This window comes from Lonchura striata, chromosome 11 (assembly GCF_050655825.1).
Source record: "Lonchura striata isolate lonStrDom1 chromosome 11, ASM5065582v1, whole genome shotgun sequence".
NCBI lineage: Eukaryota > Metazoa > Chordata > Aves > Passeriformes > Estrildidae > Lonchura > Lonchura striata.
In genome coordinates, this window is record NC_140713.1 from 17,604,981 (window position 1) to 17,629,725 (window position 24,745).

The following is a 24,745-nucleotide window of genomic DNA, read 5'->3' on the forward strand; positions in this document are numbered from 1 at the left end:
AGCCCATGTATCTATTCCTTGCAAACCTGTCAGCACTGAACTTCAGTGTCTGCCTGCCAGAGGTTCTTTCTGCAGCACTATGACTGCAGTTTTCAGCACACTCCTGAGCAGGGGCCACCAGAGTTGGACAAATATTTCAGTGTTGGCTTGCCAGGGTTAAAGAGTTGTGTAGTCTCAGTGCACCTTGGAGCAAGGCATTGCACTGCTCCTATTGAATGATTCCTCCAGGGATCCTCCTTAACTGATAAGTAACCATGTTTTCCCTTTTTTTAGGAAAGACACTGTCAAAGCTGCCTGCATCTTTTATTTCCAGAGGTGGTGGGTTTGGCCTGTCTGCTTCCCTGAGCAGCACAGGCCGTGATTTATACTGGGGACCTGTCTGTTCTTGTACTCTGCTTTTCCAATCTCTTCACAGCTTTCAGCTTTGGTTAGCTGTGATTTTTACTTTTTTTAGACCACTGAATAAAATGGTTTTAGTACCAACAATCAGTTAATGCAAGAGCCTCATAGAAAAGAATTTGATGAGAATTTTAGTTTATAGTATTTTTCATCTCCTAGCAAGTTATAAACAGTTCCATAAATAGTGTTGACTTTTGAATCAGTTTCACTTCTGGCCAAAATCTTATATTGTATGAGGTCAGATGGCTAATGGGGGTCTAAGTATGATTTAGAGATGTTGTAATATGCTCAGCTTTCTAAATAAAGGTTTGTCAAACTAGCATTTTTCCTACAAGTCTACTTGATTGCAGGGGTTCAGTGTAATTATAAAAGAGACTATTATTGAGCAATAGAATTTATAATCCTCAAGGTCGCTGTGTTTGCTTTTTTTGGATGCTGGCACACATGAGATTTCTCATTTCTGAAATATTTTCAATTATTCTGACTTACTGGAAATCAAACTAAAGCCTAGAGGGTTTCTTTGCTAGCAGATTTTGAAGCTACAGATTCAAGTTTCTTAGAGGATTTTCTTATAAGGTTAAATTCATAAGCTGCAGCCACTGTAATTTTCCTTTTTTTTTTTTTTTTTTTTTAACAGATAAAGGAGTGTGCAGATGAACCAGTTGGTAAGGGGTTCTTGGTGTCATGTTTGGTGGATCACAGAGGCAACATCACTGAGTACCAGTGCCATCAGTACATCACTAAAATGACAGCCATTATCTTCAGCGATTATCGGTTGATCTGTGGCTTCATGGATGACTGCAAAGCTGACATCAATCTCCTGAAATGTGGCAGCATTCGACCTGGAGAAAAGGTATCTGGAGAACATGTAGATTGCCACTAGACTCGTAAAAGTCATTCACTTCAGGAAACTGATGTGGAGGCTCTGCAATAGTGTTACTGTCTTACTTGCAACTGAGAAAATACATGGTGTGTCTCATCTGTCTGAAAAGGGTGGTGTCTTGATTGTTTGCAGTTCCTGTTTAATAAATGTGCATTCATTTTTCTGTGAGGAAGTGCTGTGCAGAGACTTTCATTTGTCTTTCCACACCCCACTACAGATGATGTGGCAGGTAGTTGTCTCTTTGATGAGGCCCTCTAGAGCTTGATACACTATACTGAATCCAAACAATAAATTTAAGCAGGGCTATTGCTTGACTTATTTCACATTGTGGTTGGGCCTTACAGAAAGGTTATCAAGGTGATGATGCCTGTGCTATAACCCTTTCTGCTTTCTCAGGCTGTAGTTGATTGACTGGATCAACAGCTTTTATCTGTTTGCTTCTCCTTTCCTCTGCCCCTACGAAATCAGTTGAAGGGCACAGGGCATGTCGCGTCACATTTTAGTACCATTATCAGTACTGTCCTGGTTTTACTAAATCAGTGTTCTTTTGCCTATGAGACTTATGCAGAGTTTGATGCAAAGAGCAGTTTATACTGACTAGATGTGAAATTATTTTCAAGGGACTGTCTTTCCCTGTCTACTTCAGCATAGCTAATGCAGGCAGCACATGTGTAGTGCTGCAGGAATGAGTGACTTTTTCTATGATAAGTTTTTATGTTTAGGGATAAAGTTATAATTAACTTATCAACTTTTTACAGTGGCTTTTTTATTATGTCTTTAATGCTTATAACAATTAGTCTCATAAATGAGCTATTAATGAAGGGGTTTGCAATAAGATACACATTTTTTGGTTAAACAAAGAAGCTTTCCTAGTTGTTTGAGTTATTCACAGCTATTAGCAGCTAGTGTGTTAAATTTAAGTTCTAGTGTATTCCAGAAGACTTAGCTGAGCCACAGAAAGCACAAAAATAAAGACTCATTTCTGGAAACAAGAACAAAAGCAACCTCAGAAGCAGCAGGAACTTGGGTGCACTCTAGGTTCAGACTGGTAACAACTGAGTAACTTGATTTCTTCATAAAAGTAAAGGCTTTTTTCTAATACTGGGCTGAAAGATCTCATGAAATGAGAAATTGCTTTTAGCAATCAGTATACAACTAGAAGTGTAACATGAATCTAGTGTGTCAGGAGTCTGCATATTACCTGTGGCTTCACCAAATCTAAATAAATTGAAATACTTATGGTAGCACTGAAGGGATACAGCAGAAGGGATTTTGTAAGCACAAACCAAATCTCAAATGGTGGGCGTGAAGCCAGTGTGGGTAACTGTGCACAACTCACCACAGTGCTCAGTTCAGGCAGGTGAAGGGGGAGGATGGCCAGGGTGGCTGAGGTCACAAGGCACCAGAAAAAGGAAAACTTTGGGTCACTAAATTTCTGTGGGCTAGCAAAGTGATCACTAACCAAACTTCTATATGGCTCATGCATATTCCTGTCTCTCTTGGTACCCAACCTGGAATATTGTGCCTTGGTTTGAAAAAGCATTGCAGCCTGTCATATATCTTTTGTTATGCTGTCATCCTTGGCACTTGGAGCAATTGAAGTACTCTATACTGCTATGGAAACAGCTATAAATGGCTATGCAAGCATGTCTTTTGTTGGTGTTCTGTTCTATCCCTTTGCTGCTTCAGAGAAATCTAATTTGCTTCCATCAGATGCTGGTTAAGGTTTTATTTCCATGCTGTAGCTTCTGAGAGTTACCTATAGAGAAACAGTCATTACCCTTTTGTATGACTGAAGGTAACTGAATTTAATAAATAGGACCTGAACACTTGAGAAGGAGGATGGGGGAAAAGATTCTCTCTCTTTTTTTTTTATGGAAATAAGCACAGCTAGACCATGAACTCTATCTACATCAGGCAGCTAGGTTATTGTAGTGTGATAGCTTCACCAGAGTAATTGGGATAAACTGGCATTTTTAACTGTGAAAGGCACTTAGGTTGATAAGCTGGAATTACCTTGCCCTTGAAGCTTCTCTGCTGTGTAACCATCTTCCTTTTCTATACTTGCTTTTTTTGTTTAAACTTGCTTGATACTTCCTAATTGATTTCTGTTCTGAGTTTGTTGCTTCTGATGTGTTGGTTTCTGTGCTTTCTTTACACACATTTCTAGTTGTGTTTCTGCTCTCTAAGAGCAATGAAGATCAGTTAAGAAGTCTTGATCTGACCCTAGACTTCATTTTGTAACAGAAAGGCTGTAGATGTGTCATTTGAAAGCATTAAGTTTTCTTGACATACCTGGCGGGGGGTGGAGGGGTGGGGGAAGGGTATGGCTTCATCTTTTCCCAGCTAGTGGAGAAACATTTAATAGTAGTTTCAGTCACCTCTCCATTTGGCTGTTGTATTTCATAATGAATTTGGTCTCCTGGTATTTTAAAGTTGCTTTATCTTCATGCAATGGGGATCTAATTTGAAATTGAAATGAATAATTGCAGTGGAGCTTTTCTTTTTCAGCTGCCAATTGAAATGAGCTACTTTCCCAATCCTGGGAAAGGACCAGGATTGTATCAAACTCTAGTGGGCATTTGCCAGGGTGCTATTTAGTCATGATGTAGTTGATTATTTGCCATAATAAAGGCTACATAAGTGTCAGTTGCACCTCTCTTGTAGTACTTTGTTAGATAACAATATTTTTCCTAAAGGAAGACACCTTAGGAGACCATTGCTTACTTGTTTTTGGTTTTTGCCTCTAAGTGCTTTGAGTACAGTTGCTCTCTCTCCTTAGTTTCACAAAAGTACTGGACACAGAAGAAACTGAGTCTAAATTCGGAAGAGGTAACATTCAGCTCAGTCTTTGTTTACTCAGTGTAGTGGTATAGCAGCGTACTATCATCTGAACTACAGGGAATTAGCTAATCCAGAGACATCCCAGCATCCCTGGTTAGCCAGGTGGAATGCTGAAGTGGAGCTCCCAGTAGATCTCTTGGGTGGTTTTCCATAGCCTGGCTGCTTTTGCTTCAGTGGGTTGGCACAATTGTCCAGTGCAGGGTGCTGTGCTGATGAGACAGGTTCTAGTTTACTCTCCGGCCTGCTGCTGATTTTTACTCTTCATTCTCTTCTGGTCACTTTTCTAGTTTCTATCTGCAAGGCTGCAGCTGGAACAGATGTGTATTTGAGGCATGTCAGGTTTCAGACAGGATAAAATCCTTTCTGGGAAACTTCTGAAAAATGGCAAAAAATCCTCAGCAGTTGCAGAATCTAAATTATACTGAGGGGAAAGTGGAATCTCTAATGGAAAATGAATAGTAAACCCAATGTTTTTAAAATTCTGTTTTGGCCTAAAGCTGGATGCCTGGAGTTTGAATTTTAGTTATAGGAATTCAAATCTCCCAGTGTTGTGCTGAAGGGGATTTGCTTGGGCACATACATTTAGAACTGAATTTCATTCCTCTGTGGCTCAAAGTGCTGTGGGACAGTACTAGAAAGCTGCTTGTATCTTTTGTGGATCTAGTTATATCCTTTCATAAAGCTATGAAGAGTTTCAGGGCTCTCCAGCCTAGATAATTATCTGGTATGTTTTATAGATATTTGCAACTTTCATGTACAATCCTATATTTGATATTGGTGGTGAAGCTGTGTTGCAAGAACCACGTGTTTTTTAGATTTAATCTCTTGTATTTCAGTGTATTGCTCTAGAAAAATGAGGCCTAGAATTTGTCAACAGGCAGCAGTTTTGCAGGAGTCCTGACTTCTGGAGTGAATTTGGAGGTTTTCAACTCTACAGTGAAGGTTTTCTGAGAATGGGTCCTGGATAGAGGAAAATGGTTTTAGGATTCATTCCACAGCAGAGCTGCAGCAGATGCTTCACCCTTTACACACCAGGCAGCTGGGAGGGCTCATGCTGTGGGATGATGACCTTTGGTGCCTCTGAAGCTGAGCTGACTGCTCAGGACTGCTGGCACATGGAATGCAGGTGGGAACAGGCATCTCTTGAGGTGGAGAGCTGGGTAGTGATGCAGGTGCAACCAACGTGTGTCAAAGTTGTCCTGCCATCCTTGGGACGAGCCTTGATTGCCAGCTGCTTTAGGGTGGTTGAGTGCAGCTGTACACACATTTGTTTTCCTTTCCAGTCTGCAGTGAATGATTGTACAATATTAAATACAGTAGGTGTTACCCTATAATTAAAGCTTGAAGTGATATTTCTCTAAACCATGTTGGTAGAGTCCCATGCTCTGTTTGGCAGTAGTGTGGGTGTCTTTCTGCACTTTTGAGGAAATGAAGAGTCAGGCTGTCCTTAAAATTGCTTAACTAGTCAGCACTAGCACTCCAGGGACCTGATCTGCCTGAAAATTAACCCCAGGTTAGGCCAGTAAATCTTACAGTGTCATCAGTGGGCACAGGAACCTTAAGGGTGCTGCAAGGAGGTGTGTAAAAGCTTGATGGTTGGAGGTAAGGGCATGTTTCAGGGGCCAGATGGGTTAGTTTGTGTGTGTTTCTATTGAGTCTGACATGTTTTAAAATTACTCTGACACAGGCCAGAGAGTAGCCAGCCCTTCAGGATGATCTACCCAAATGTGAAAACTCTATTATCAAAGTAATGCAATAGATGAGCCATTTCGTGTTGTGTCCCTAAAGTGTAACAACATTCAGCATCCAGCATATGGAAACCTGCTTTCCAGATTTTCTATTAAAAATAGGTTTATTTACATATATAATATGACTCTGACCAGGAATCTAAACCCACACTGCAATATAAACCAGGAAACTTCTGATTTTCTTAGCAGGAAAAGCTTGCCTTCTGCCCTTCTTGCTAGCTTGCAAAGGAAAGCTGCAGATGAGTGAAAGTAACCTTGATCTGCCTTGCCTCCCAGCTGCAACTTCACTTAGGCAGGAGCAAAAATGTGCCACAGGAGCTCAAAATGGTTGTTTTCAATCATTCACACTTGACATCTTCTCAGTTGTAGTTACTACCTGGGACTGACCATGAAAGTTTGCAGAACCGTGTTTGTGTTTCATGTGGTTATGGATAAATGGCAATTTTAAGTGATGTGGCAAACTTACTTCTGAGTACTATTCCTCAGAATCCAGATTTGAGGATCAGTCCTAAAGGGACTGTTGATATATATTTCTTCAAATACACCTGCTCAGCATATGAAATTGGTCAGTTCTCACTCAAAGAAAGGAGCAAACCAAAATAAGGAATTTTGGAGAGGTTTGTGTTTTAGGTTTTCTGCTTGCCTTTTTTTTTTTTTTTTTTTTAAAGGGAAAAAACTGCTTTTAGCCTTTTAAGACAGATGATATTTCTGGGTTGTGTTTACAAGTTAACAAGTAATCAACCAATTCTGCTTGTGCTCCAAGTGTAGCAGAACTAAGACAGGAATCAAAGGCTGCCTGTGTAAGCAGACACGTCAGAACGAAAGGACTGGGGAGAGTTGCGTGGCTTTGCGTAATCATGGCCATGTTTTCTGGAGACTGCTCTCTTACTCATGCTCCTGTAGCAGCAGTGGATGATCTGCTTGACAGAGCAAGCTGAAGGGATGGCTCCTAAATGGTGCCTGCAAATGCCAGGCTGGGTGATTCAGCTCACTGTGAGCATGCATGCCTTATTGCATACTCAGACAGTGTAAGTTTAGTGGCAATATCCTCTTGCAGCAGAGCAACATAAATTTAGGTGGCCTTCACATGAAAAACTTGCAGCAGCCTTGAGAAATCTGTACCAGTAGAGTCCTTTAGAGGAACCAGACCTCCTACAGAGGTATGGAGGGGCAGGGCTCTCTTTCTAAACACATAATGAGGATATAGGAAGCTATATGGAGCTTTGCTGAGCTTTGCTCTACCTCTTCCAGGTTTTTGAACAAAACACGGGCTCTGTGTTAATTGGCAGTTGCTGCTCACAGTCCAATATTGTCTCCAGGCCTGCAGGACAGTGGATGTGGTGCACAGCACTGGTCCAGAACTGCTTTGTCAGAGACCTCTATCTACTCTTGAATGCTTTGCTTTTTTTATTCTCTTAGTGGAGGAATTGAGAAGTCTAGATTGGTCAAAGCTCCTTTTTTACATCACGAATTTTCACCACCCAAACTGAAGGTTTGTCTTGGCATGGCAAAACTATGATTTTTCTCTCCCCATGCATTTTCTTAATGTGATGCTGTTCCTTGCTGTTGCCATGGTGCCAAGAAAGCTGTGTCAGATTAAGGATAATTTGGCTGTTTTGGTAAACTGCTCTGAGCAGTGTGACTAAGTAGTGATAATCTCATTAAGTCGCATTAAAACAAGCCCAGAGCATTGGAGGTGAGGATTTCATGGTGACCATCAGTGGGATGGTGATGTATGAAGTGTGGTTAGTACAGGTCTTAATTGTTGCCTCCTTTGAATTTAAATGTGGTTTATGCTGAATGTTGGGAAGTCTATGTGTAGACAGTTTGTTGCTTAATTAATGTGGTACTTAGCCAGAATCACAGCTTACTTGATTATGTAAAAGCTTGGTTACAGATGTCGTGTTCTCCCATAGGATGCTCACTCACAAGGAGAGGTGGTGGCATGCCTGGAAAAAGGCCTGGTAAAGGAGGCAGAGGAGACTGATTCTCGAATCCAGGTTTCTGATCAGTGTAAGAAAGCAATTCTTCGTGTAGCTGAGCTCTCTTCTGATGACTTCCACCTGGACCGGCATCTCTACTTTGCATGCCGAGATGACAGAGAGCGATTCTGTGAAAATGTGAGTGCTTTCCTTTTCCTTTCTCTCTACAGTAATCTATAAAAAAACCCCAAAACCTTTCTGGAAGAAGCAGTAGAAGGGAACTGTAGACTGGAGCCTGAGTGATACTGTGTAATACTGAAACCAGACACCCTGTAACTGTCATTTTGCAGTAATTCCAGCATTAAATTCATTCACCCAACAAACATGCATTATTTCCAATGGGTTCATGAACTAAATTGGTATAAATGGTTTAAGGGGCATGAGAGCTGGTGTGACAGGGAGTGGGGGAGGAAAGGCAGAGGTAAGTGACCACTCCTTTCTACAGCTGTCAGCTGTTGCACAAAGTAAGCCTGGTCTGACTGTACTTGTAGCACTTTTTATGCCTAGCATGAGCTGCATTGTTCAGTCTCAGTTAGCTTGTATTAGCTGAGAATTGTTACACTGAAAGGGCGATGAACATGACCAGATTTTTTTTTAATGCAATAAAGTTCAAAGGATTTTTATTGCATAGAAGCTATTGCTGTCATTTGAAATACTAACTTGAATATATTATTGGTTTAAAAAATTTTCCTCAGGTGTAGTTTAGCCTGCTTATCTAATGTTACAAGTATTATCTTTAAGGGTAAATGTTACTGTTCTGTTTCACAGACTCAGGCTGGGGAAGGCCGAGTATACAAGTGCCTCTTTAATCACAAGTTTGAAGAATCAATGAGTGAAAAGGTAAGTATCATAGTGAGACAAATCCTTACTGCAGAAATAATCAGATCACTCCTCAGTCCAGGCTGCATTATTCTTTTCCAGTGTTAAGGAAAATGTCATCTTCCTAGCCAGATAATCAGCTAGTTTAACAAATGCTTTTACTTTGATATTTTTTGTGTTTCAAGTTTCAGTCTTTCAAGTAAAGGATTTAAATAAATCAAAGCTTTTGGGTGGGTAATTTGGAGAGGTAAGACATGGAGCTCAAGTGGTAGCATTGTCATTGACTGTTTAAAGTAGCAGTCACAGCATGCTGGGGTAAGCCTTGGATAAATGGTGTTCTAATTGTACAGATTAAAAACAAAAAGAAGCTGTGTTTCTTTCACTTGTGTTTTTAAGGCTGTTTTGAAGCATCACATTCTGTGTGGGAAGGATGTATGGTTCAATGACTGAACAGAAGTTTTCCTTCTGGTTTTCTTGAAGACATGGTTTTTAACAACAGCAAAATAAGTTGTTCTCGAAAGCTAGATCTGAAAAGTCTGTGTTGGTGTAGGTGCTTTGTTAAGGCAGCAATGCCTTCAGTGTTTTTGGAAGCAGCATCATAGTGTTTGGGATTATATAGAATTGTAATCTGTCGGAAAGGATGTGAAGATGAGTATCTGTATCTCCTCAAAGATGTGCTGAAAGAGCCTGACTCAGAGTGCTGAAGGAATCAGATTAATTTTTTTGTTGATTGCATTAGTTGTCTGACAGCTTGGTTCCAATTAACAAATTCAAATCTGAACAAGGGATCTCTGAGGGCTTTAAACAAAGCTCTGTTTTGTAGAAGTGTGTTACTGAAATGAACTCCTGCTGTTGCTTAACCTCTGTTTAGTTATACAGGGACACTGATAGTTTTTGAAGGGTGTTTTCCACGATCAGCTGACTGAGGTATGAATGTAAGATGTAGAGAGGTTACACCAAGCTGCAGCAGATAACTTTGTAGAGAGAGAGAGGGGTGGATGCTCTGAGGACGCAGTTTGCAGAGCAGAAGGAACATTAAATGTAGTTCTCACTCTTGTAGCTGCCAAGGTTGGACCATCTGCAGTCACTGGTTTTGTAGAAGCTGTTACCCAGCAAAGAGTCCCTCCTTGCTGAAGGTGTCGGCTGCTGCATACACATGTAGCCAGCAATAGCTGCTGGTGGGTGGCTTGCTTTGTGTTATCCAAAACTGCCTCCTGGGCTGTATCCAGCCTTTCCCTGCTTCAGGTGATGAGGTATCCGCAAGCCTGTATCTCCCTGTGTCCAGAGCTGTAAATTTGTCTAGTCCTAGGGTCTGGGACTGCATAGAAGCATGAAAGATGGAGTAGGAATATCTTGGAGTAGGGCTTTCCAGGTCCTCAAGTAGGTGTGGGAAGTAGGGGGCAAAGTCAAAAACCTGATGTAAGAAATTGGGGAGTGGCTTCTAGGACTTTCCTGTTCCTTGTGCCGAGATTGCTCTCTCTTCTCCCTACTCTAGATATTCACTGTTTTCCTTCCTTTCAAGTGGGCCGGTGTGGGAATAGACAAATTTGCTCGAGCTATTCTGAGCTGTTAGAATAGCTGCCCTCAGATTTAATTTTCACATAACTTAAACCAAAAGCTATGAAGTGTAGCAGTGCTTTTACAGGTCCTTTTTTGGATGAAATTTAGAGGGTTGTTCTTTCAGCTGCTGGGTTCAGGTGCATCCTCGTGAACCTCACCAGTAGTGGGAAATGGCTAGAAATTCCCACGGTTAGACTGTTTTATCTGCTGTCATCTGCTCAGCGCGTTGCGGAATAAACCCAAGAAATGAATTATTTTGTAAATGCAACTGGAAACAAGTTATTTCTTGAGGGCATGGGGTGAGCATGTACCACAGCTGGGATAAATGTCAGCAACTGCTCCTAGTTACCACGAATGAGTCACTCTCTTCACAAAAAGCTGGATGAATGTGCAGTTCTGAGAACTGCTCCACGGAGCGCTGCTCCCTTTGAAACCCCTGATATATTGACCTTGGTGTGCGTTGTTAACTGTGTGGTTTCTATGAGACAAATGAAATTTAGCTGCAGTCCAGCTTAAATGCCTGAATTTAAAAGCTTCGGTTGTTTTCTGAGATGCAACTTGAAAACTTGACAGCAGCAGGTCCAGCTCTCTGCCACCAGCGCACAGAAGCTCATTCCACCATCCCAATGTGTCTCCCGCAGTGTCGTGATGCTCTGACAACCCGCCAGAAGCTCATTGCCCAAGACTACAAAGTCAGCTACTCGCTGGCCAAGTCCTGTAAAAGCGACCTGAAGAAATACCGCTGCAACGTGGAGAACCTGCCCCGCTCTCGGGAAGCCCGGCTTTCCTATCTGCTGATGTGCTTAGAGTCTGCTGTGCACAGAGGTAAGTGGAATTCAAGACTTGCTGGGACCTTGATTTTAAACAAAGAGGCCTTCAGCTTCAATATGTATTTACAGTCCCCTTTCTCCTCTTTCCAAACTTTGTTTCCATGGCACATTTCCTCATCATGGTGCTTTCATCGCTGTTGTTTTGGTGATCAGAATAGCTGAGTAAACCCCCTCTGCCATTGACTCCTTTTGTGCAGACAAGAAGTTTAAAATGCAAAATAGCAAATCCCACTTGGACTGCTGATTTGTAGTTGCAAATCCTTCTATTCACTGTGAATTGAAGCAGCTCTTTTCCTCCATTGTGTAGTTAGCATTAAATATGCTACAAGGTTAAAACACAGAATACTGAACCTGTTTATCCTCACTCAGGGAAAACCAGAGATACTCAGTTGTCTGCCTGTTGTAGATAATGTCTTTTCTTACAGTTCAGTAGCTTGAGTAAATGCCTTAATTTCTCTGACTCTGGTTTTTCCCTATATAGAAAGAAATTAAGTGTGAGAATTTTATTTTTGGTCATTTAAGTTAATGTATGCTGGAGGTGTCCTGACACCAGCTGCTGTCTCCAAAGGCATTAGAAGGCTCAATGCAGCTGGACCATGCTAAAAGTTCTCTGTGAAATTGCCGTAGTGTGAAACAATGTGTTACATCCTCTAGATCTGCACTGGAGAAATGCTTGTTTTCCCTCTTGGCATGCAACTGGGTTGTTTGAGTTTGAGCAGCAGGGCTGCATGCTGCAGTGCCTCTGGCATGGGATGGAAAGGCTGCCATAATTCCACAAGCACTCTGCATTTGTGAGTTTGAATAACTCATTGCTTCTGATTGATGTGGAAATGATGTGCCCTGTTTCTAGAAAAGTTGTGGTTTTGGGTGTTTTTTTTCACTTCTCCCTGCAGTAAGGCAGGTGGTTTCCTGAATTGCATGCAGAAAACTGCTGCTCAGCTATTCAATTTCATGGTGGAACAGGCTCTGCAGTGTCTCGTGTATGAGGCATAGCCCAGGAGGAACACTGATTATTCCACACAGCACCATGTGCATGTGTTACAATGCCTGGCAGCCCCTGTTGGAGTGTCCTCTGTTCCATGGGATGTTGTGCACATATAAATAGGTTGTGATGGGGACTGCAGGAAAGCTTATAGCAGATCTAAGCATTTACTACAACAAGATTTCTGTGCAACTGCAGTGGTTTGTTGGACACTTCAGAAACACTCTTGTTTAAGTCTGACTTTTGGCTTCCTGAGCATTTATGTGCTGTTGCCCTAGAGAACATTTTCAATAGAGAAAATGTTTAACCTGCTGTCCAAACAAATTCCTCTCCCAGTTATATACCAAGCTGGTGAACCTACCAAAGGTGACTACTGCAGTGGATAAAGGAGCCCTTGAGCATATGGGGAAAAGCTGACTTGTGCTACAGAACTGTGAATCCATTAGTGCTTTCAGCTGTTCTTCAGAAGCAACTCCTGTAATGTGAAATCCAAAATCAGATTCTCCTATCTTTCAGGCATTCTTTTTTTTAAAAAACTGTGTTAAATACACAGACTGGCTATATTTTACAGGGTTGTTTAAATGACAGGAGCTACCACAACCACTGGTTTATTCCCCAGCATGAATGCTCCAGCACATTTGTCTTAGTCTGGTGTTGTTCAGAGTGTGAACATTGTCTCTGCTCTTCCAACACGCTGGTAGCACAGGTCAAGAAGGGCTCTTCTAAACATTGAAACTAAATCACATCATCTTCTCTTGCTCAGGTCGACAAGTGAGCAGTGAGTGCCAGGGTGAAATGCTGGATTACCGGCGCATGCTGATGGAAGACTTCTCTCTGAGCCCAGAAATCATCCTGAGCTGCCGCGGGGAGATCGAGCACCACTGCTCCGGCCTCCATCGGAAGGGCCGCACCCTGCACTGCCTGATGAAAGTCGTCCGGGGCGAGAAGGGAAACCTGGGGCTCAGCTGTCAGCAGGCAGTAAGGAGCTTTTCTGTCACTTCCCTTACAGTTTGCTCAGTTGGTAGAAGCACTGATTTGTCTGTCAGCGTTTTGCCTTGCGATGGAGGTTCTGCTGAAGTCATCCTGGCTCTGCTGGGTGTCACTGAGGGCTGGAAGCAGTTGTGTAATTGCCATGCTGTGAACTTGGTGTGTAGCAGCAAGGGTGCATCAGTAAGGGTGATGTTTTTCCCTTCAAAAAATACATTTTGGATTGTTGCGCTCTGGGTTTTTTATTGGATCTTCTGTAGTTCTTTTCCACCAGCTTTGAAGTCATGGAGTCCTCTCCGGGGTGCAAGATGTGGGGAAACTTGCCTTTTATAATTCTGAAACATTCCTTGTCCATCCCTTTACTCCCTTTTCTCCCCGTTTCCCTTGTGCCCTGTCCTTGGAAATGTACAAAACTTTTCAAAGCACCTTCCCACTCAGTTTTACTTTTGTTATTTAATTCAGCTTTAATGATGTAAATGGAACTTTGGGGACAGGGAGGTACAGCAGACTGCTGTTTCTTGATGTACTTGCAGCTAGTGAAGGAAATGTCATTTTCCTCTTTGCAAATTACTCCTGTAAAATAGAATATTTTCTTTTGTCTTTTTTAAACTCCATTTTGGCCTAAATGCATCCTGCTTATCATTTCTTTAAGTTGAAAACAGTTTAATTTTTGTTTAAACTCATTAGTGTATTTTAATATGAAATAACATTTTGGTACTTAATACTTGGTTTTACTGACCCTTGAGCCCAAAAAAGTAACATCAATGATAAAAATGGCAAGGGAGTGTTAGTACTGATGTAGCAATTAGGGGGGATGTGTGCTCTTGACTTATTTTAATAAACAGAACCACCATTCTGTACATTTTTGTTTTAAACGTAGCTTAAAACTTGATCCTCAAATGATGCCAGTTTGTGTATATTACCAAGATAAATTAATAGCTGTTAAATTTTTGTAAGTCATAGGGTGTTTTTGTGATGAAGCTTATTTCTGCATAAATACCAGGTGTACTGGTGCAGCAGCTGTACAGTTTGAGTCATTGCTGCGGGGATCTGTAGTGCATGACTTAGGCTTTGCAGCCTTTGTGTGAAAAAATGAATATTTGTTTCTGTTTAAATATGAAATTGAAACTGCTGCTTCAGAATTTCATTATTTGCAAATATTCCTAAGATAATTTAATATTGAAAATAACTTTTAGATCGTGTCATGCATGTTCAGAACAAGTCATAAGTCAAAACAGGAAGCCCCCAAAAGTGATACAGGATTTCAAACTTCCAGAGGAAAATATCTTTAGAAATTTAGGGCAAACTTGGATGTTTTTTAGTTCTCTTATACTTAAGCTACTGTTTTATTTTTTACAGTAAGATGATGCAATAGTAAATAGGATTATCCATGAGTCCCCTTCAAGTTAATGTGTTTTGTTCTCTGGGCAAAGGACAGGAGAAAGCAAATTAAGTGTTGATTTTATACCTACATTTAGCTTGTCTGGATTTTTATGGGCAAGAGGAAATTGATGGTTGCAAGAACAGGATAAACATTCCAATGTTCAGAGTTTCTGAAGACTGATACAGAGCTACTATATAGCTGCCTGCAACTTTTGAAGTACTAAATAATTTATTGTTCTTATTTTTTGTATTTGAATGGTAATGGTTGTCTCAGCTGTCTTTGGCTTTGTTATGTTTTGACTTAATGTGTTAGAATAAGCTTTCTGCTTTTACCTTTAAAGGTAGATAAATTATCTTTGCAAGGAAGAGAATATTGTGTGAAACTGTAACAGATAATGTACAATTTGGGCTAGAGACTTCAACTGACTATCACATGAGGTTGGTTCATATGGCAAGCCCTGAAGAAGGGAAGTTAGATATCCATCCTTCAGAGTAAGCTGGGGCCATTTCAGTTCTTTTTGGGTACCTAGAGAGCACCTTTGGTGTGTGGTTCTGGTGTGGTTCTTGATGGTGGAGCAGTTGTCTGTGGTGCCCCTACATTTTCACCTGCAGTAGGAGAGGATAACAGCATAGCTGCTCTGGGATGGTCCCAGCACAGCTTGCTGCAGTGGTTTGGGTGCATCTCCAGATCTTGTCTTTTCTATAGAGTCAAAAGTTTGACTCCATAGAGTCAAAAACTCACATTCTTGTGCTTTTAGCAGAATTATTAGCTAATGCTAATATAACACCTTGATTTCTTGGCTAACTCAAAGCAATAGGTGTTGTCCTGAAATTCTTCCTTGCAGAATCTCTATGACCAGACACACCTGCCTAGAAAGTTTGCCAGAGGCAATTGTAAGGGGAAACATCTGTTTTGGAGCTGGTTTTTCTTACTGTCCTGTCTGTGAAGGTTTGCTCTGATTCTGCTTGTCCTATGAAAGGAAGACATTAGCCCATCTGCCATAAACAATATAAAGAATCCTAAAACAACAAAACACAACCAAAGAACCTCCATTTCATTTTCCTGCAAGAGCATTGACCTTCCCTGCAGGTGGATTATGAGTGATTGTTTGTATTTAAAATATTGAACAAAATGCACTCTTAGACGTTCTCAAACCCCAGTATTTTGAGTTCCATTTCTGCCAGCTCTACTGGCAGGATATAGCATCTCTGGTGTTGCTGGATGGAAGCAATATTTTATATTAGATCTGTTCATAAATCATTTTTCAAATATGTGGCTTCTATGTTTCCTGGGTCTTACCTTTGGGGTTTTTTTGGTTAAGACCTTTGAGTGTATATAACTTAAATCCCTGCTTAAAGGGCATTTATTTCTTGCCTCCAACTTCTAATACAGCTGTTAAATTGGTAGTTCATTGTAAATTTAGTTCTATGCCCAAGATAAAAGTTCAGAGCATTGTAAACTTTATCCATCTGCTTTTCAGCTCTAAGGGTTTGTTGTGTGAGGGAGGAAAAATCCTATACAACCTTCACTTCTATCACTGGTGCCAAATTATTCCTTCTTCCCTGCAGTCAGGGCAGCTGGCTTGGTGCTGCACATCATGCATGTAGTTGAGAATTAAGGTCGGGAATTCTGCAGTAGTGCTGAAAACAAGGTGGAGGGATAAGAAGGTGCTTCAGTGCTTCTGAGCTGTTGTATCTGATGTGCTTTGGCCTCATCCACTTGATAGCAACAAAAATACCAACTAACTTGAGACCTTAGAATCCTGCCTACATAATGCTCTGGCCAGTTTATTCAATTTATGTGTGTAAGAAAGTGTTGGGTTTGAGGTCCTATTCACACATCTTTCTAATATTAAGTCACCTGACTTGAAGCAATCCCAGCAGTTTATGCACACAGAGTATTCCCCTTCCATGCAGGCTGTGTGAGTCTCTGCCCCAGCAAAATCATAATATTCTTCTTCCTCTTGCAGTGACTCTTGCAAGTTTGTAAAGAACACATCCAGTTAAGGTTTGACTGTAAGGTTCTGTTTGACCACTATCAGAGATGTATAAAATGCTTTTTTTTTATAATTATTTTTAGTTAAAATATCCCAAGAATTATTGTTATTATTCCAATTATTTTAGTGAAAATATCACAAGATTTTTTGATAGATAGTACTCTTCTCAGCTGCCTGCATCTCTTAGAAGCTGAGGCTGGGCATAATCAAGAGCAAGTTGCAGGAAATCCTGTGTTCCTCCCAGGCAATCTGTGGTCTCTCCTCATGACTGCAAGTTTTCTATTGGATAAATAGTACTAGCTTGTATTTTCTCCAGTTCTCTGATGCTTTTTTCTTGCCTGTGTTTTGTGATGTTAGGGCCTTGACCCTGAGATTTTCCTGGATAGTGTTTAGGTGCAGACTTTGAAAGAAGGAGGATAAAATTGTAACTGTGCTTTTGATTTAGTTTGGCTCAGGGCCAGTGACAAAGATCATTAACTAAGTATCAAGATGTTAAGAGCTTGTAGACCATTTGATGTTGGTGTGCAGTTGCCTTCTCAGCAACCTCTTTTTTTCCCCCCTTCAAATTGTCAGCTGAAAATGTTTTCCTGCCAAATGATGATACCAGTCTGCCTTCCATCAGTCTTTGGAAGGAAATCCACAGCTTGATGGAAAATGAAGTGAGGCATGGGCATCCTTGGAGTTAAGGTCCAGAAGCTACCCTTGTCCCAAAACTGAGATTTACCCAAATTCTCTTCCCCTGGCCCAGCAGACACCTCTCAAATGAATGTTCAGATGACATGGACTGTGTCCACATTTGATTTTGTAACATAGTGCTAAATATGCTAAATGATGTTTCCTTATTAATAAGAGAATTTTTTTTCTGCAACTTTTGTCAGAATACTTGTTTCACAGGAAGAAAAGGCTTGATGCAACTATATTTACCTATGAGAACTGAAAGTATATAGAAGCCATAAAGGTAGTGCTGGGATATCAGCTTTGGGTTGGCACACCTGGTCTCTAAATCTTTGGAATATTTTTGTTTTCATCTTTCACTTACACTATGACTTCTCCTGAGTAGTTAAAACATTGTGTTCTGCATTCATTTTATACTTTAGACACACACACACAAACACACACACACACTAAAAAAATGTGTACTACAGACCCTGACTTCCAAAATCTTGAGCAGGCATCCCCGAGGAAATGTTATTTCTTGGGACATCAGAACAGGACATTTTATCCTGTGTTTTAATAAAGCTTTTTTGTCCTCTCCAGGCAATTAAAAAAATTGGTTTAAACTTTGTAGATAGGCACACTATCTTAGGACATTGATTCAGATTTCAGTTGTAAATAGTATTCATGAAAAGACAAAAAATGTGTGTGTTTGGTACTGTCAGCCTTATGGAATGAGGCTACCATCAAAGCTGAAGATAGATCAAAAATACAGTAGGCATATCACATTTTAGCTGTTCTGTTCTGTAAATTGGTCTGTAAGTAGTCCAAGCTCACGGCTGACCTTCACTGTGTAACTGGTCTCATCCAATGTTCCTGGGCTACTTCGTAATGATAATTAGGGTCCAGCAGTGCTGGAGTTGGCAGGACAAGCTCTTAAAATAAAACACTGCAGAGCAGAGTTCATACATCATGATGTTGTTACTGGCATAGAATTACCACACGGAGAGATTGTAAGTAGTCTCATTTATGTCTTTAACATTTGTTTTCCTGTCCACAATTCCTTTCTTCCAGCTTCAAACCCTGATTCAGGAAACGGACCCCGGTGCCGATTATCGCATCGACCGCGCGCTGAACGAGGCTTGTGAGTCAGTGATACAGACAGCCTGCAAGCACATACGGTCTGGAGACCCCATGTAGGTGCCTCTCAGTCACACTGGGGCTTTTTTCCCTCTTGGGCATCCATGAACCAGTAGAGAGACAAAAATCTGTCCTACAGGGCTGCACTGAGATGTCTCCGTTCTTGCTGTACAAGCAAGCCAGTATTTTTATAGGACTGGTTTAGCACTGGTGAAGGATGTAGTTTTCACAGAAACTTAGACTTGTGTTTGTAACATTTTATATGCTAATTTTTCTAACTACATACGTCTCAAGCAATATCACAAAGTGACAAAACTAGAAATGCCAGGTAAGCAAACCCATACTGCAGAGACAAGTGTCTCCTTTGTCTTAAGGTCTGATAATATATTCTCCCCTGGGCCAGATTGTCTATAGAATACTCCTTAGGATTTTGTTGTGTATAAGACTCGCTGAGATAACTAAAACAATGGAACACAACAAATACAAATCTGCTATACACTTGTTTTAGATGTAATCTTTTTGAAGGAAGAGAAAGATCTTCACTGAGTTTGAGCATCTTATCTGTGGGCCACTGGACGACTGATTTGGCAACACCAGCTGTTACAGGGAAACTCAGCATGGTTTTAACAGTCTGTGGCCTGTTTTTTTCTTCTGTTTGTAGGATTCTGTCTTGCCTGATGGAGCACTTGTATACTGAGAAAATGGTAGAAGACTGTGAGCATAGGCTCCTCGAGCTCCAGTATTTTATATCTCGTGACTGGAAGTGAGTACTGTAAAACAAGACTTATCTTCACTTGATGTTTGTATTAAGTGTTTGTGTGCATTAGTAGTTCCTTGTAAAACAGTATAGCTTGTGGTTGTTCAGAAGAGGACTTTCAAGTACACCAGGTTAGTAGGGTGTTAATACTTGTGTAGAACACTAAAAGCAAAAGCTGCTTAGAAAAGGTGTGATGTCACTTAAATCAAGTACTCTTTTAGAAGTGATGCAGCCTTAAAAAGTTCCCAAGATTGAGCTCTAAAATTTGTTACATCTTTATAATTAAAGAATTCTGTCTGACCATGTTGTAGCCGAAGGTCACTTTGTAGGTGGCAGCCAGGTGTATCTACTCCAAGTACTACAGTACGGAACTTCAGGAAACCAAGTTTTTAAATATAACAAAGACTCACTGTGTGAGAAGCTTCCTGCTTCCATTTCTGCCTTTTTCAAATTCTCTAAGTGTGATTACAGCCTGTAGAGCAGATGTAATATACTTCAGAGCACTACTTTTCCATCTTTCTCATCCAGAGATGGCAATGCTTTGTTTTAAATACATACAAAGCCCCTTGTGTCAGTGTTGGTTAGGATGAGGAGAGAATAAATTTGATAAACATGACCAGTGAGGAAAGAATAAGTGTTTGGCTTGTCTTCTAAAGAAGATTGAGAGGTGAGGAAATAAAGTACATTAAATGGGGTTACTTCAAGAAATTGAATAATTGCTCTCAGTGGCCACAAAGAGTGTAAGACAAGAAGTCCTGGGCTTTGATTACTGCAAGGAGTATTTAAATCAAACTTTAAGAAAATCTTGACTCGCAGCAAGTTGTGTATTTAAGGACAGCATTGCTAGTAGCTGAGAGCTGATGTGCTCTGTGAACCTTCTGCTTTTAAAGATAGGGCTTCATGGAGCAGGGAGTTTAAGGTTTTTTGGCTGTGATTGTCATCTCAATAATTATCTCCATAGGTAGACAAGAATACTTAATTTTCCCCCCCTTTCTGTTTGTCTTCATTACTGGGTCTCCTGCCTGTACTGTTTCCAGCAGGTAATTCATTGTTTGAGTCAAACTTAAGTGATTGGAAGAAGGAAGACTGATTATTTGCATTTTCCTTGGAGTAAGAATAATTGTAATTCATAATGCAAGCTGGGCAGCATTACCTTATCTTTGTTTAACTACTGTTCCCCAGAACTGGCTTATGAATCTATTGCACTGACTGGTGCCTCAGACAGATGCACACAATAGAAGGGGTTTTGTTGATACCTTTATCATTATGTATATATTGGTGTCCACTGAAATCACTTGATGTTTTTTTCCTATAGTGTTTTATAAATAAGAAATTTCCGTTTTGAAAGCCTAGCAATATCTCACCTAGCAATATCTCACCTAGCTTTCTTGTAATTAGACATCATCTTAAGAGATCTGCACTTACATGCAAAGCAGGGGGCACTGAGTTTGCACTTGGCTCAAATCCAGGACAGACAGAATCAATCCAACTCAGATTCTTATGGAATTGGTGTTTCAGAATGGCAGCAGTACAAAGTAAGTGTAAGATATTACACAAGGAAAATGTGGTATGTACCTGCCTTTCTGCTCCTTCAGGGCATCAAGGAGATGATTTCTTTACTCGTGTCAACATTTGGCTGGCATACTGCAGAAGAAAATGGGAGGTGCTTCAAGAAGTGTTGAAAATTTGATCTGTAATTAAAGATTTTGGTGTTATTTAGGGAGTTGATTCCAAATTGAGTTAAGGCCACCTGTTGGTTCAGTTGGTCAGACACTGCTGCTGAGTGGTGTCCTGGTGATGCCTGAAACTTGAAGTGGATTTTCTGCCTCCAAAGCATTTTGGGATATGAAAAATATTCCATGTTTGAATGATGTGCCAGTGATAACTCCTTTTTTTGTTTGCAGATTGGACACAGTCCTTTACCGCAAGTGCCAGGGAGATGCCTCCCGCCTCTGCCATACCCATGGCTGGAATGAGACCAGTGAGGTGATTCCTGCAGGGGCTGTTTTCTCCTGCTTGTACAGGCATGCATATCGCACAGAGGAGCAGGGAAGGAGGGTGAGTGCTAATGGACAACTGGGTGCTTGTTCATCTGTGGTAGAAGGGTTACACACGTGTTTGGAAGTTTGACACGCAATGCTAAAACTGCCAGAACTCAGACAAGCTACTTGAAATCATTTATTGTAGATGGTAGTTGCATGCTTTGGGTGCCTAGCTCTTCCTCAAGGGTGCCCTGAAGTTCTAGGTGGTTGTTCTGGTAAGGCAAAGTAGGCCCAGCAGGATGACTGACCCGTGTCACAGGCCTGTGGAGAGAACTGTGAGCTGACACCAATTTCATTTCTGTTGAAACCAGTACGAGTCCTCCCTCATGTCTTTCCAAAGAGGAATGTGATTCCTTGCAGATAGCCAGAATAGATGCAAAATTGGTTTTATGCAGAAAGGAGTTTCAAGATCACCTTTCTTCGGCTGTTTCTAATTAAGTTTTGATTTGTGCCCAGCTTCAGATTATATTTCATTGAGTTCTTCCTATGGATATAATGCAGTTCCAGTTCTTTGGAGCATGCTGTACTGGTAAATGTGCTTATGCTGTCTTTAAAGAAGACAGTGGGGATCTGACTTGCTGCCCTGCAGTCTGGAGATCCACCATAATCGCATTTGTGGTTAAGAGCTGCTCTTTTCAAGTTTGCTGCCCTCTCGTGCCTTCAGCAAGGCACTCAGATGAAAGCACCTGGGTACTCAGTTCCATTTCTTTTGGCACTGTAGTGTACACAGTCCCTAGGAGTTGATAGGTTTATACAATAGCCCAGTTTAAAAATTAATTTCCACAGCTTGATTTAGAAGGTCTTTTGTGGCAGAGGTCAAGTATTGATTGAAAGCATCTCTTCTAGGAATAATTTTTTAAAATGCAGTTTCTTAGTCTGCTGAGTTGAGACTTTTTCATTCAATTTTATATTAGTGCCGACCAAAGAAATCAATAGCCACCTTGCAAATAATCTATCAGAGAGAGAAGAGGTTTTTAAATGTGTTTTTCTTTTGGAAAGTAGGCTAGGGGAGCAACTGTCATTTTGAAATTTAGTCTTGGAAGCAAACTCATGGGAGGTTTTACCTGTATTTGTTTCCAGTGCTGTTGACAGAATGCTAGCTAACTTCCAGTGGTTTGGATTTTTAAATGTATGAAGTTTTAAGCTTCAACTGGTGCATTTGAGGTCAGATAAGCACCACACCAGTATCCCTTGGTTTCCTACAGTTTGTTTCTTTCTGCCTTGCAAGTGCTGACTCTGATGTGCTGCAGTGGGGATTGCTGAGCAGAAATTACAGCTGGACTATGTTGCCTTATTCTGGGCTTCCCATTTGGTATTAAGGGCATGAGCTACTTTGACTTTCTTCTCCAGAATCAGTCTGTAGCCTTGAGTGAAGGTGTGGCTGGTAGCCTGGGGACCTGATCTGACATATCTTTCATAAAGCGAAGTAGAGGTTTAAAAATATAAAATGAAACTTAATGGAATGAGAGGAGGCCCTATCTAAACTAAATGACAGAGCTCCAAGCTCCTTTGGAACCCTCATTTCTTGTAGGTGACCTGACAGGCCTGTGCTGAGCAGTGCAGGACTTCTATGCCTTCTGGGATTGATGATGGCATTTGTGGTCACTCTCAGAACCTTACCTGACAGCATCATGTTTGTGTGGATTTAGGGACCCCATATGCCAAACACTCCCTGTTCTCTTTGCAGCTATCACGAGAGTGTAGAGCAGAGGTCCAGAGGATCCTCCATCAGCGAGCCATGGATGTGAAGCTGGACCCAACCCTCCAGAACAAGTGCATGATTGACCTGGGGAAGTGGTGCAGTGAAAAAACAGAGACAGGGCAGGTACTGTATTACACAATATTACTGCTACTTTGTTTGCAAAGCTGGATGGGTGAGAAGGAATAAAGGGGTTAAAAGGATGTCTTGATAGTGGAGAACGTGTTAAAAAATAGTGCAGTTTGAAACAGAATCTGCACCAGACTGAGACAGGTGGTGCAAAAAAGCTTTGTGTGTTCAGATGTTAGTGGAATGAGAAGAGAGAAAGGGATAGTTTGCAGAAAGGGCTTTAAAGAAGCAACCTTACCCTCAACCTCTTATTTGTAATATTCTATTACAAGCTCAATATGTCCCACATAAACGTTATCCCATTTCCATTTGGCAAATACTGACATGCTTCCTGTGTTTATACAGAACTGAACTAACATCTGCAGCTACTTAACAAAGTTTCAGCAAATACTTTGATGTTAAATTGCTGTACCTCGAGGGCTGTAGTGAAGAGACCATTCTGCAGCAGATGATGTAGACACCACTGTCTTTCTGAAGTGCCTTTTACAGGCTGGGTAACTAAGCTCTCTTCAAGGTTATGGAAAGGGCAAATTAAATGGGATATTCCAGAAGTGAAAGCACATCATACAGCTTTTAAGAACAAGTGGTAAGGTAACATCCTAGACCAACATTTTCAGTCATTACTATATATGTGTGTTCTGAGACTGCTAGTAGAGGAGTGGGATTAAATGAGATTTAGAACTTTACAAAAAGGAGGGCAGTTTTGCATGTGTAACAATGTTTTAAGCCTAGAATTTCAACTTGGGTTCTTGGATCAGACACTAAAATGTCTGTTTCTGTAAGGAGCTGGAATGCCTTCAGGACCATCTTGATGACTTGGTGTCTGATTGCAGAGACGTAGTGGGAAACCTCACTGAGCTGGAGTCTGAGGTGAGTGGATTTCAGCCTGGGGTAAAGGGAATAGGTGAGCATGTCTAGTTAAACATGCCATTTTAATAATGATGAAGAAACATGAGGTTAGAGGAGCTGTAGAAATGCAGCTTGGATCTGGCATCAAAATACATCCTTTTTACCCCATACAATGGAGGTTTTCCTGAAAGTTCTTGAGGAAGAGAAATGAACAACAGTTCAGGATTTTAGACTCTTGATGGTGTATCTCCTGCTTTAAAGATCACTTACAGTACTAAAACTAAGATTTGCACAGGAACCCAGTTAACTTTAACACAAGTCAAGATATGTGACGGGACTTGAGATTTTGGTCTTGCCTGCAAGTAGTTTTGAGTACTGTATTGCAGCTTCCCTCCCAGTCACAAAAATTTTGCAAGCAATAACCACCAGATACATCAGTAGAGATTTCCAGTGATGTTGGCAGCTTTACTTCTTTTATGAAGCTGCATATTTGACGGTTGAGACCCAGAATGTTCCCCATATCTCTTAAAATTTACATTGTGCCCTAGGGAAAGTTCCCTTCCAGTAGTTAGAAACTTGGTTTTATCACAACCATGCCAAATCTTCAACTCCTGCCTAGGTATAAGATGATTTCTAATGCTCTAGCACCTAGTTTGGAGGAGAATGACTGAATTATCCAAGCCAGGAGTTTCTGTGGAGACCAGGCTCTTCCCTTAAGCTGGAAGACTTGACTTGCATTTGCTGTGTTGGCAAGATTGAACCCTGGGATTTCCAGAGCTAAAGGACAAAGTTGTCTGGATTCCTTTTTTCAAAGCCCTCTAAACTGGGTTGAGTTTGAGTTATCACAGTTTTTTTTCAGAGTCTTTTTCTCTTGAGCATTCACTGTGAAAATGAAAAACTGTATTTTCTGCAGGACATTCAAATTGAAGCCTTGCTGATGAGAGCATGTGAGCCCATTATCCAGACATTCTGTCATGTGAGTACACTGTAATGGTGTGAATATCTTTGATGGAAAACTCATTGGGAAATTTAGAGAGTTTTAGTATTAGTTCTTGCTACAC

General features: G+C 40.9%; 1 protein-coding gene across 1 annotated transcript in view; it reads left to right on the forward strand.

Moving 5' to 3' along the window:
* GLG1 (golgi glycoprotein 1) overlaps positions 1–24,745 on the forward strand; it is an 82,693-nt gene that overhangs the window by 43,360 nt on the left and 14,588 nt on the right. The window contains exons 4-14 of the mRNA XM_021541087.3: positions 1,037–1,252; positions 7,791–7,994; positions 8,625–8,696; positions 10,877–11,060; positions 12,811–13,025; positions 18,143–18,264; positions 18,870–18,971; positions 20,870–21,023; positions 22,695–22,832; positions 23,619–23,705; positions 24,598–24,660. Of these exons, the coding sequence (XP_021396762.2) occupies positions 1,037–1,252; positions 7,791–7,994; positions 8,625–8,696; positions 10,877–11,060; positions 12,811–13,025; positions 18,143–18,264; positions 18,870–18,971; positions 20,870–21,023; positions 22,695–22,832; positions 23,619–23,705; positions 24,598–24,660 (1,557 nt within the window). The remainder of the gene's footprint in view (positions 1–1,036; positions 1,253–7,790; positions 7,995–8,624; positions 8,697–10,876; positions 11,061–12,810; positions 13,026–18,142; positions 18,265–18,869; positions 18,972–20,869; positions 21,024–22,694; positions 22,833–23,618; positions 23,706–24,597; positions 24,661–24,745) is intronic.